Source organism: Etheostoma spectabile, chromosome 8 (genome assembly GCF_008692095.1).
Source record: "Etheostoma spectabile isolate EspeVRDwgs_2016 chromosome 8, UIUC_Espe_1.0, whole genome shotgun sequence".
NCBI lineage: Eukaryota > Metazoa > Chordata > Actinopteri > Perciformes > Percidae > Etheostoma > Etheostoma spectabile.
The window spans coordinates 326,181-340,063 of NC_045740.1; the positions used below are offsets into that span (position 1 = coordinate 326,181).

General features: G+C 40.4%; 1 protein-coding gene and 1 long non-coding RNA gene across 5 annotated transcripts in view; one reads left to right on the forward strand and one right to left on the reverse strand.

Moving 5' to 3' along the window:
- Positions 1–3,318, forward strand: part of LOC116693350 (uncharacterized) — a 15,306-nt gene extending 11,988 nt beyond the window's left edge. The window contains exon 3 of the long non-coding RNA XR_004332904.1: positions 3,238–3,318. This is a non-coding gene — a long non-coding RNA (uncharacterized LOC116693350). The remainder of the gene's footprint in view (positions 1–3,237) is intronic.
- The window catches only part of cdh23 (cadherin-related 23), a 196,641-nt gene that overhangs the window by 109,759 nt on the left and 72,999 nt on the right, over positions 1–13,883 (reverse strand). For all 4 annotated transcript variants that reach the window (XR_004332902.1, XM_032522253.1, XM_032522250.1 and 1 more), the window contains 2 exons: positions 1,822–2,016; positions 1,593–1,721 (listed from right to left, as the gene is read on the reverse strand). Coding sequence is in view for 3 of the 4 variants with exons in the window: in XM_032522253.1 (XP_032378144.1) it covers positions 1,593–1,721; positions 1,822–2,016 (324 nt within the window). In the remaining variant the exon portion in view is untranslated. The remainder of the gene's footprint in view (positions 1–1,592; positions 1,722–1,821; positions 2,017–13,883) is intronic.

The window sequence follows — 13,883 nt, forward strand, 5'->3', positions numbered from 1 at the left end:
GTGTGTGTGTGTGTGTGTGTGTGCGTGCACTCACACCTTTGAGAAATGACCTATGACAGGGATCCAAGTTTAATATCCCTTTACGTGTAAATGTCATGGGCCTTGAGAACAGTTGACACTCGTTCTGTCACTGCACACCCTCGGCTTATCACTGCCCAACACTGTCTAATGGAAGTGACACATGCCTGTTAGAATAGCACATGAGGGCATCTGAAGTGTGTGTCTCTGTGTGTGCGTTTTCAAGAGCAGTGGCACTGTTGGCCTGCATTTTTGTGTCTTTCTTTCTTTTCTTACTTTAAGTACTTATCCTGCCTGTATCTGTTGTCGTGTCAAATGACCTCAGTCATTGACCTCCTCCTACAACGTTGCAGTAACAGGATTACACACTGCCCCCTACTGTAAGAGGCAAGAGCTTCAACGCTCCAAGGCAGTATTACTGAGGCTTAACGCTGCTTAGCTGCTGTGAGAAATCTGGAATCCATTCACCAATGTCAACTTTGAGATCCAACGTAATGCCTCTCTTTTTAACTTTCTCCTCCTCCTTTATTTCATCATCTAACTTTTTTCACCCAACTTCTTCCACCTTTTCCCATTTCACCCCAACATCTCCCTCTCTCTTTCTACACCCTCACAAGTCCCCCTTCCCTTGTGGCCTTCCTTGTGACAGTTGATGAATCAAAGCGTCGGGGAGACACCAGGCTTCGACTCTGTCATGGACCGTTAATATGCATGCAAATGTAGCACTTGACATTTCTACTACAGCGCGTGCAGGCCGAGGACGAGGGATGTGTGCGGGCGGGTGTTTGAGTGGGGTAGGTTGGGTGAGGTAGGGGAGAGACTTAGGGAGAGGCATAATAAACTGATAGTGAGAGAGAGACAGAACAGAAATAAGGACGGACAGTATTATGCCCCTGTGTGTAATTCCCTCTCCCCCTGAGTGGAAACATCAATAGCTGGACCATTAGCCACCTGGGAACCAAGTTTAGAGGGCAGAGTCAGGGGAGTGAACATAATAGTGTACAGGGAAACAGACACTCAGTGTATTAAATAGCCATTACAAACCTACTTGCAATAAAGACAAAGGTAAGGTTATAGTGACACTCACTGCTTAGTACTTCATACAATACAAAGACTTCATACTTCACATACATATGCAGCAGTATGAGCAGATGAGGTAATATGGAGAGATACAGTAAATCCTATAGACCCAGTGACCTTTGCTAGAGGCCTCACATCCCTAATGCAAGACTGTAAATCTCCCACAATAATTACAGCCTCCAACACTTGTATGTAGGGGCCCAGGGTAGAGTTTGTGTGTGTGTGTGTGTGTGTGTGTGTGTGTGTGTTTCCTGGGGGGAGGCTCAGGAGGGAGGATGAGAGGTGAGATCCTGCCGTGATACTAACTTAAGCCTTGATTTTTAACCATATTTCTCTTGCAACTGATCCAAACACCACCTTAATAATCAAAGAGTGGTATGAACATGGGACACAAAGAGCTTGGGAGGAGCAACGAAGTAAAAAAAAAAATACAAGCTGCATGAATAGGATATAAGCTGTGGCAGTGTGATGTCAGGTGGGATTGCATTACTGACCAGGGGAGTGTCTTCCTCTATGTTGGTGCTGTAGGGCAGATTGGTGAAAATGGGGTCCATGTCCTGGACATCAGTGATGGTGATAGCTAAATTGGCAAGCCGGGACAGAGGTCTCACTTTGTCTTGATCCTGATGACAAAATTAAAAAAAAGTTCAGTTTATGCATGTCCATTCATTTGACTTGATGTGTTGGTTCTGCGCTAATTTTCTGTGATGTGTGTGTGCTGACCGTGGCGTTGACAGTGAGCTGGTACGACGAGGTTATCTCGTAGTCCAGGGCTCTGATGACAGTGACGGTGCCTCGTGCCCCGTCGATGGAAAAGAAGGGAGAGGAGGGCTGGAAGGAGAAGAGAACGCTGCCTCCAGTGCCCTGGTCTGGATCTGTGGCATTCACCATGAAAACTGATCTGCCTACCGGTGTATTCTGAAAGACAGTCAAGCAGACACAACACACACACACACACACACACACACACACACACACACACACACACACACATGCATTGAGTACAGGAAAACAGCAAGGTAGACACAATCCGAATACATGTCCTGATTTACACTGTAGTCAAATAGTTTTGTTTAAAAAGTTAAAAAAAGTTCAGGATGAGTATTCACATACTACTTATAAAGTAAAGATTTAACTTATGACTTAACTGTAAGTGGTTTACATAAAAGAATTAACTACCAACAACCACAGATTACTATTTGATTTAGTCTTTGTTGTGACTGTGTGCATATTCTTCCCCTGCAGCAGCTCCCTCAAATAACTGACTAACTCAAATGACTGTGAAGAACAATGTATTCTTAGTCAATTTGGAGAAATGAAAGCAATGATTTACATAGCTATTTCAATCACCTGTGATTGGTTACTGGTTAGTCTGTATGTCTGTACATTGCCAGGCGCACTAAGTCCCTCCCCTCTCACCACTTCCACTGTCGGGGCTTAGAGTCACCCAGGATGGTTGTGATTGGTTTTAAGAAATACAAACAAGTCAGAGCATTTTTTTCCCCCTATCCTAGAATAGATAGGTGGTGTAGCCAGACCATACAAGACTTGTTACTGGCCAAAGGTTTGACTTGGTGATTCTTCAGTGGCTCCAAATGGCAAACTGTAGAGCACAAACTGTATGTTCTTACTATGTACAATACTGAATACCATATGGACAAAAGAGGTAACATATTAAACACGGTAAATCAAACATCTGAAGTTTTATACTTCTCCCTTAAAGGAATAGATTTCCACAAAATGAAAATTCAGTCATTCACTCACACAACAAGTGTGGTTTGTGATACCCCTTTTACACCGAGGACTCAACTAGTGTTGAACCACGGTTGATTTTGTGTAAAAAAGGGAAAACCCACGTTGACTGACTCAGCTCTGTGACCCAGGTTGAGTGGTGGGTTGGACGTGAGTCGATTTCGATGTGAATTACACGTCATGCCTCATTTCTTTCTTATTTAGCTCTTATGTAGCTCGTCTGAGCTCACAGTTCAAACTAGAAGCTGCAGAGAGCCTAATGTACAATGAGGAATTCAAGTACAAAACACTAGTTCTGACAGTGTACATCTGTACTGGAGTATGCAACAAAGTTAGCCGTTTACTGAATATGGGTGTTGACCTCCCCACACCTTTCCAGCAGGTGAGGTATGCATCGCTCTGGGGTTGTGGCACAGGTCATATCTGAAATGTCATGATCAGGGATCAACCTGTGTTGACTGGCTTGGTTTGAATTAACAAAGGTCAGATAATCCTCTTGGTCCAACCATGGTCATTGGTGTGACAGAGGCGCAAGACCACAGAATTCAGTTTGACGGTGTGTCAGAGCAGCAACATTGGAGATACAAAACCCTTAGACCACGCTGGACCATTTGCTGGGAATAGAAAAGGACAACTTATGTTTGTTTTGCAGCTCTAAAATGACATTAACATTTTCATTCAAAAGTTTGAAAGAAGGCTGAGATGAAAAAAACATAGTGCTATCTTGCTGTGTGGTGGTCCTACAAACCTCACTTGAAACTTAAAGGATATATGGGCGTGTAGAGATAATGAGTGCATTTTAATTTTGAGCAGAATTTATCTCATCCCTTCCAGTGCATAGAGACAGTTTCAGAAGTGACCATACACAGCTGGCAGAGTTTAATCTGGGCACGCACATTTATGGCATCTCAGTTAGACAGAATGTCTGATGCAGCTTTACTTTGTGACTTCTGCTGATAAAACAGATTTTGCTCTCACAATAGTGCACCTTGAATGGCATCGGGATATCCTATTGTCAGAAGATATTTGTCGCACCTTGTTGTCTGGAAATATATATAGAAGATAAGCCTTGCCTATCTGTGTTGCCTCCAAAAATTGGCGAGGGTATCTAAATGCTAAGAGGACTGTGGACATACAGTATGTGTATGTATTTGTTATCTGTGTAGAAAATGCATGTGTGCCTTAGTACCTGTTGACCCACTGTACTCTCAAGGACAAGGAGCCATCCCGGAGGTAAGCCAACAACATAAACACAAACTAAGGCCAAGTGCCCCTGTCTACATGGCTTCACATTAAACTTCTCCTCAGTTTCCCTGCTTCTGACAGTTTTCTCACTTGATTTCCCTCCGTTAACTTTCTACCAGTGGTCTTTACACACGCATGACCAGTACTGGAAACTGGTCAGTCTAATCAGATTAAGCCAGATAGCCACATGGGAATGGAGGGATAGAACGAGTAGAGGGATCCAAGTAGTACAGTTGCAGGGGAAGAGGAGGAGAGCAACATCTGCCAGAGAGCAACATATATCACATGGCACATGGTTTCTTAACTTTGGAGTTGGAATCCCCCATTGTGCAGACTATGTTGCAGTTAATTTCTGAGACAGTTGTATTCAAAGTACATGTATTTTAGAGTTTTAAAAAAAGTCAGAGTTGCTGCTATATATCATTACTATTTCTGCCTGGATCTTAGGTGGGTAAACCTCAACCACCCATTCTTGAGTTGATTTTTAAAGGGGATTTTAGCGCTGTGGTTGAGACTATAAAGAAAAGCCGTGGCTCTGGCTGAAGGTGTGACAGAAGAATATAATCAAATAGGAAGCCCCTTATTGTACTGTTGAGGTAAACCATCTCTTGCAGGATCTATCTCTTGACTTATTAAATCCCAACTTACAAAACTAAATTGACGGAAGAGTTCATTGAAACTAAAGGTATAGTTTGAGTCTTTTTCCAACAATAACAAAACCAGCCAGAGTAACATTTAATGGTGCCACTCAGATAGATAACATTTTTACAAACAATATGGAAAACAACTCTTTCAGTAGATTAATTAATGATATAAGTGACCACCTGTCAGTCTTTGTGACTCATGATTGTAATTATAGTGGGAAAAGGGAGTGCAATGAGATTAAATACAGGAGATTTGCATTTAAAAATGAGCTAATAAAGTATAACTGGAAGTAAGTAAGCAAGGAAGCTCACCTTAATAATGCATATGAACTATTTTTAGACATATTTACAACTCTATATAATAAAAAAGGTCCGATTAAACAATATTACAATCAAAGTAAATATTCAGAAAAACCCTGGATGTCCAAAACAATTCAAAATGCTTCAAAATATTCAAAATTGATTAAAAAAAAGTAAAAGATGGGATTGTGGACCCACTAACATATGTATGTAATCTAAATCATATTAAAAAGTATTTTCTTGACAAGATGAAAGTAGCTAAAGTCATTCCACTGTATAAATATGGTGACTCACATCATGAAACCCTAATAAAGAAAATGGAAAGGTATGGCATCAGAGGTGTGGCTTACAACTGGATAAAAAAACTGTATTGAAAACAGGAGTCAGTTTGTTCGAATGGGTAATCACCGCTCAGTGAGTCTTAGTATTTCCTGTGGCGTTCTATAGGGGTCAGTAATAGGCCCCAAACTGTTTATACTTTACCTAAATGGCATTTGGAAAGTATCAAATGTAGTAAAATTTACTGTTTTTGCAGGTGACAAATATTTTTTGTTGTGGGGATGACTTGCACCAGATGCTGGAAAAGGTTACAAAAGAAATGAATAAAGTAAAACTTTGGTTTGATTCAAATTAGGTTATCTTTAAACTTAAACAAAAGTAAATTCATGATATTTGTAAATCATACAAATACATATGTTAAAATAGAATTGATAACAATAATCTAAAGAGTCTATGAAAGTAAAGCCCGACATTTAATATCTGTGCATGAAAATGGCCAGGAGTATTGGTATATTGGTCAAAACTAGATAAATATTGAACCAAAATACACTACACACTCTGTATTTAACATAATCTCTATTTTACCATATGTGTTATATTTTCTGGAAGCTTGGGGAAATACCTACAATAGCACCTTACTAAATACTTGCACATTGCAAAAACAAGCAATAAGGATAATAAATCACAATAATCTTAAAAGCACACTAATCATCTGTTTTTGAATTCGCTGAATTTGCTGAAATTTATGGACATTGTTCCATTTGAAACTGCAGATTTATGTTTAAAGTTCAAGGAAATAATTTACCATGTAACATACATGTAATGGTTAAGGAAAGAGCCAGGGGATATCATCTAAGAGGACAATGTGTGTTTAAACAATCTCTTGTGCGAACTGCGATTACAAGCATGTGTGTTTCAGTTTGTGGGGCGACATTATGGAATGGACTGAACAATGACATCAAACAGAGCCTTAATATCATTCAGTTAAAAATTAGATTAAAGAAATCAATACTTGACCAATTTAGAAAGGAATAGACCAAAAAACAGGAATGGAATTGTAATGTAAAGGTATTGTTGTATATTGTTGTATTGTTAAGTTATTGGTAGTAGGACAGGACCTAATAAGCTGCTATACATCCGTCTGCTTCTTCTCGAACTTATCTTTTTATTTTTTCATTATCATTATTTCTTTGGTAAATTCTGATTATTATTTTTTTTTCTTTTGCCACATTGATTGTTTGATATAAATGATGAAATAAAAAAACTAAACAGTCTTTGGTAGGTCGGGCAGTTTGCCATATTCCGCTCTTCTCTGGTCACTGAGAAGCTCCAGTGCAGAACTTGAAGTGAAACTGAAGCAAACCTCAATGATAGTTGTGGAGTGAAGGAGAGTAGTTACTAATCCACTCCTCCACAACAATAACAGCATTTGAATAAACATCTAAGCTGCATTTCTCTGATACAATTATTATGCTTGTCAAGTTGTCTGCTTACGAGAGAACGCAAAACACCTGTAAAAAGATATCCAAGAGCCTGCAGCATGACACTGGAGCACAGCCACGAATTAAATGGATAAAAAAGGCAAAAACTAACTCTTGGTGAATGAATTAAATATTCCTGCCTCTGCTTGTCTGTGAGTGCGCACTTGTATACCTGTACGTGTGTCTGGCATGGGTGTCTGCTTTATCAACGTTGCTTTGATGTCAAAGAAGCAGTTTGATAGTTGAGCATTAGGGTGTGTGTACCTCTTTTCAGAACGAGCATGAGATCTGGATGTGTATGGAGAAAGTGTGTGATATGACCTATCTTTTCTCCTCCCCTAAAGCATGCCAGTTTCTATCTCTCTCTACACAGCAACCTATTAAACAATGACACATTAACACCTCCCAGTGTCAAATGCCACAAGGCTCAGTAAATAACGTACCACACTTCAATAAGTAAACATACACACACACACAAACACACACACCATTTTTGATCTCCCAGATTCAACACTGCCATGGTGTTCAATGCAGTTCAAGCAACAACAGTTCAAAGCTTTGCTGAAACACACAGATGACCAACTCTCAACACTGTGTCAGTGTGCCAGCCTGGTACTTCAGATGTGAGCCTGCTTGGCTGTGTGCAGGTGCTGCTCTGCTATTAGACTCTGGAGGCTCTAATGCCTGCTAACAGAATCACAACAAAGCTATTACCCATTCACTTCATTCATTCTTATCTTGTTTTCCCTTTATCACCCTGAAAAACTTTGAAGGTCAAAATGCTCTATTTGAATAAGTGGTGCATTTCAATACAAAGAGGAAAAAAAACAATAAAAGCAACCTATTTAAACAGTTGCCTTAGATCATCAGCTACTCATGATAGATTTCTCTGCATTCCAGTCCACTACTGCAGAGAGAATACTAAGCACGTCTGGTAACAAGAACACAAAGAGCCATCAAACATAGTCATAGATAGTTGTCTGCTTGGCCTTTTGTACCTTTCACTGAGTCTTAATAGCCTCGCTATCAGGCCATTGATTGGACCCATGTGATGCCGATTACAATTCAATGTGGGAGACCAGGAGCAAAATGCAAGGCAGTGAATTCTTCTGTTTTTATTATCATATAAGATTGTCCAATTACTTTCCATAAACGACACACAATAAACAACGCACAGTAAGGCTTGGCAAGACCGTACCACTGAATGTTAGTTGAGAAGCGTTGTCTTTGTCACTACAGTTTCCTTCACAAGTGCAACATCCAATTGGTTAGCCATGGCTTATATTCTTGAATATGTGCTTTGGCTGTGCTATGGAGCTTTTAAATAAATGGGGGCTATTTCCTATGGGAAGCAGAATGTTAAGTGAGGAGACAGTTGGAGAGGGATGAAGAGAGTTTCCTGATGTGTCTTGTCTGAAGTGCAGTGAAGGAATCACCCTGGTCTTCCTCTGAGAGCTACTACTTATGGAAGGAGAGGAGGAGAGACATAATGTAGAGTAGATAGAGAGAGAGAGAGAGAGAGAGAGAGAGAGAGAGAGAGAGAGAGAGAGAGAGAGAGAGAGAGAGATAATTAAAGGAAGAACATACTGTGTTTATTGGAGACTATTCAGACCCCTTGTATTTTAAACTGAAATGAGGATCTACTGATCAACTGTGAAAAAGCCAGTAGATTGGACATGAATTATAGGCACACACCTTTGTGAACAAGGTCCAATAGTTCACAGTACGTAGCAAGAAAAAGCGGAAAGCCTTGAAGTCCGAGGAACTCTTAGTAGAAGTCCAAGATAGAATTGTGTTGAGGCATAGATCCACTGAAGAGTGTAAGAAATGGCTAAATCAACGAAAGCTCCCAGAAGCATGGTGGGCATTGTCGTGTAACAGAAGAAGTGTGGAAGCGCCATGCTTCTTCCGAGAGATCCGTAAATGGGTACCAAGGGCATTGGTCAGGCAATGACTTAGAACCCACTGGCCACGCCAACAGGGCTTCTGGGCTTCTCTGCAGAGATGGCTGAACCTGTCAGACGGACGGGATCACTGAAGCCTATCAGACCTTCGCAGTAGCGTGGAAAGATAGATGTCACTTCAGACATAACACATAACAGTCCAAGATAAGTTTGCCAAACAGCACTTACAAGACTGACAACACACAAGAAAAGATTCTCGTTGAAGATTCTTATTGGTGTTATAAGACAAAATATGTACCATGTGCCACCATTAGTAATATTCCATTGAGGCATGGGGCGTTACTACTTGAAGAAATGAGAAAAAAACTTCAGACAAGATGTAAGGAGACTGAAAAACAGACAGATGAAAAACAGACAGAGAGGAAGACAGACAGTGAGAGGAGAGAAAGAAAGTGAGAGCACAGATATAAGCATATGAAAATGAAAGCCTGTCACTAACAGCCATGAAAAATCTCTAATAAAGAAGGGAGTCCCTATTCGCTTTTAACCGCACCTGTGCTGTATAATATGATGGTGTTTGCACTGCAGTCTCTCCTGCCTCGGCTGAAGGCAGCAGTAGAGTGCTGGTCTCCTGTGGGCCAGATTTCAGGCTCAACATGACTTCTGGGGCCCTGGAGAGTCGAGGCTGGCCAGACCTAAAGACTAAAGTACATGGCCCAGCTTCTCTCAGGGACCTTGAGGGATGCCAGGGGCTGAAGTCCACTGAGGGCTGGTGTAATGGATTCCAGATTCCAAATGTCAGCTCTCTCCTCTAGGGAGTACTTGAAGGGAGTAGTCACAACAGTGTGTGATGATACTCTGTCTAACAACAACAACTGCCCATTGTTTAATTCATTTATACATTACTCTAGTAATGGAAGAAATGACACCAAATCCATTCAGAATGCAGTGTGAAAGGAAAATTATGCTCTTTAGGTGCACAAGCTAAAAGCTCCAAATTAGTGTATGATTTGTTCAAAAGAAATTATGCAAATCACCCAAACACAAATCTTGCAATTGAGAAGTTAGTACTGTGCTATTGAAAGCATAGCAAGAAGAGACCGCAATATATATATATATATATATATATATATATATATATATAAAATAAATACTTTTTAGCATTCTACACATTCATCTTAAAAACAGTCATTATCAGCCTGAATGTGAAAGATCAAGGGTTTAGGAGGAAATTATATACATACCACATTGGTACCATGTCACTGTTACTCATTAAAAAGAAAAAGAACAGACTGCAAAAATAATACCTCTACTCTGCACTTCCCCTTCTCTCTTAGGAAATGTAGATTGGACTGTATTTTTTTTAGTTCTTTTAGTTTTATTTTACTGAAACAGCGACAATGCACAAGTCAACATTAACCTAGTATAAGAACAAGGAGAGATGCTTTGTACCGGGTTGTAGCACGAGTGCTATTTTCCGCCCATAGTCCCTTTGCGCGGAGGATGAACACGGTCATATCACAACTGTTTAGTATTCTTCTATTCCTCTAAGTGCATATTGGATAAATACATTACAATTTTTGAGAATCAAACTGACTTAATTCATCACCCAAAAAATGACTTAAAACTGCCCTAAGTACTATTTCAGATCCATGCCAACATCCCTCATCATGCTTAAGTACTTCATTTGCTCAGAGTTTGATTATCCATGATAATTATAACATAGACACTGTATTGATTGTGTTCTTGGGAAAATGTCACATATTCAAGATTTTTCTAACCAAATGCTCTACAGATTGTGGATGATAACAAAGATGCTGCTCTGCTAAATACTGTAACGTTGTATTGATTGTGTCTGTGATAGTTTGAGCTTACAATTTACATAAAACTGCTGGGGACTCAAGCTGGTGACTTGGACTTCAGTAAACACACAGCGACTTGAGACTAGGACTCGAGATCACTTATATTCATCACTAGATTTTGGTATGAAAAATATCACTGAGAACTGAACAATTGGCAAACTTTGGGCAGTGGTTTAGATTATGCTGTAACTCACCACCTCTCAAAATAACAAAATTGTACAGTTGGACTGACCCTCTGACCCACTGACTGTAAATGCTATTCTTAGGCCGTGTTACTAGTAGGCAACAAATCCAGGTACATTCTGTGCTGCCTTCTGTTCATTTAGTAAGAAATGGCAGTCACAAGTCATGCATGCAGTTTCTTCTATTTGAAGTCAAGACTTTTTGATCTACCTGGTAAAGGCCATGGCAAACCCACACACTCTTGAGTACAATGCGCTGCTCTTATTTTTTGTCAGAAATGTTAAAGACATGGTGATTTGCAGGGGCAGTGCCTGGGCTTTTGGTCCCCTGCTGCTCACAGCTCTAGAAGCCCAACTGTTCACTACAATAGGGCCGTGATTACGCCTACACTGCTCGCAAGGTTCTCAGTTCCTCCCTAGCTGTCTGCTCTCCGCTTCCAACCCAGCAGGCATGTGATTGTACCAGCTCCGCTAACCCTTTCACTGCCTGCCTCTCAGAACCTCTGTCCGTCCGTCACTGCCTCCCACATGTGGCGCCTTGTCACACTGCCGCTGGCATTATTCTGACCATGTGAGGGAATGAGGAGAAAAAAGCTATGTATTTAGAAGCTATATAATTAAATCAAGGTAAGAGAAGAAAAATATGTTAACTAAAAAAGCTTCATACGGGTGTGCACAATGTTTCTGGTTTTTGATTAGCCGGTGCCTGTTAACAACATAGGACACCTAATGCAAGAGTCCAGTCTGTAAGGTCTACAGATAACGTGACCAGGTACAGCAAGACGAAGGAGATGATCGTCAACTCAAGGGGGAAAACATCCCACTTCCCACCGGTGAGCATCCAAGGATCGGACATTGAGGTAATGGAGAGCTACAAATTCCTGGGTGTTCACAATTTGTGTTAAGTCTTTAGTTCTGTTTGCTTCTGTCTGCATGTGTGATTGGTCCCCTGTCTTGTTTTGTATGCCTGTTTCTGCATGTATTATTTGTAAGCTGTTTTGTACACTCTTCCTTTTGCATTCTTTTTGTGTTTCCTCCCCTCCCGTCTTTCCTCTCTGTATGTTTTGGTCCCGGGACACGTTTTTATGTTCCAGTGTTTTGCCTGTGGTTTATTTGTGATTTTATTAATTTGTGAAATGAAAATAATAAACAGTTGATCACAAAAAAAAAAATTCCTGGGTATTCACCTAAACAATGAACTAAACTGGACTGATAACACCAATGCACTTTACAAGAAGGGCCAGAGTCGCCTCCATCTGCTGAGGAGACTCAGGTCCTTTGGAGCGTGCAGGACTCTCCTCAGGATTTTTTATGACTCTGTGGTGGCCTCTGCCATCCTTTATGCTGTGGTTTGCTGGAGGGGGGGGGGGCAGCTCGGACAGGGACAGGAGCAGACTCAATCAACTGATCAGGAGAGCGAGCTCTGTCCTGGACTGTCCTCTGGACTCCATAGAGGAAGTGGGGGAGAGAAGGATGTTAGCTGAGCTGACATCCATCATGGACAACACCTCTCACCCCCGACATGACACTGTGGGGTCCCTGAGCAGATCCTCCAGCAGCCGACTGATACCCCCCCCCCCGCAGGTCTTTCTTCCGCCCGCTGTCAGGCTCCACCTGCACCACCTGATAATGTTGTAGTTTCTGTTCCTGTTTCAATTACCCACCACTCACCATGGCTCTATGTATATCTTTACTTTTATTATCTGTATTCATATTTTTTTGAGTATTTAGTTTTTTAATATTATTTATATTATGGTCACACTTCAATATCCTTTATATTATGGTTAGTTACTTTTGCTATATTATTTAATTACATATTATTCAATTTAATTTCACGTCACTTACTTAATTGCCATATTTTTGCGAACTATGGCCACCTCACTGTACTGTACTTTACAATACTTTTTATATAATGTCACACATAGTCTGCTGTTTGCCTGTTGTTTGTTTGTTTGTTTTTATTGTGGAAAAACTGTTGCTGTAACAAGTGAACTTCCCTATTGTGGGATGAATAAAGTATAATCTAATCTAATCTACACAAACTGAAAAAATGGCCTTTCACTTTGCGCTGTGGCATTTTCATTTTCCATCTTTTTGTGTTTTATCGCTTACATGTCTCAATGAAGGACAAGAATGTAAAGAGCTGGCAATAGTAAACATTAATAGCTAAGGTACTGTATGTTTTAACCAGACCTCACCATGATGATCCTATCACTATACAGAGATCTGGAATAAACGGCATTATTGAAAACTAAAAGATGTTGCTTTTTTGGAAATCTAAATATAGAATAAACTTACAGTAAATATTGTAAGTAAGTCAAGTGTTACTCTGTAACCACTCTTTGAGGCTCCTTCACACTTCTGAAAATACATGAAATAAAAAATACATCCCAGGATAATATGAATCTATTAATATGGTGTATGTATTTATACAATATATGAATTACACAACTACCTGTTGGATATATAACACAAACTGTAGTATAAAAGTGAGGTGAGGGTGATGATAATGAATTCACAGAGCAGATTTGACAGAGATGCTGAAGCAGGTGAATCATGAGAACACAGAGTATGTTTACATGCATACCATTATTCCACTATTATTCAGAATATGACAATTTTCCAAAGTTGATACAGTTCATGTAAACAGCCTATTTGGGTTGGATATTCCGAATAAGGTTTAGAGGCATTCTTCGGATATGTATACAATCAATCAGGGTTTTTACCGCAGTTTACGCCTCTTGCCTGTTTACAGCTTATGGTCAGCTCGGTGTGTTGCTATGGTTGCTGTACACAAACCAACCAGCCAACAGTTTACAAGGCTGCAGACCAGATAATATGGAGAAACACAGCTAGTTTTAAAAATGATCAAAGAATTTGATATTAAAGGTTCCATGACAGGGGCGTTTTTGTATGCTTTTAAATTGGTCTTTGTAGTCCCCTAATACCATATCTGAAGCCACCAGAGCGGGAGGCTGGGGGTGTGGCCTTGACCAACTTCCACTTTGCTCATTTGAAAGCCACGATGTCTCTGTCACATGGGTGGGCCAAATGACCTGAGCGGGCAAAGCAGAGAAAGGGGAGGTAACCTAGCCCCTTATGACCTCATAAGGGGAAGATTCCAGATCGGCCCATC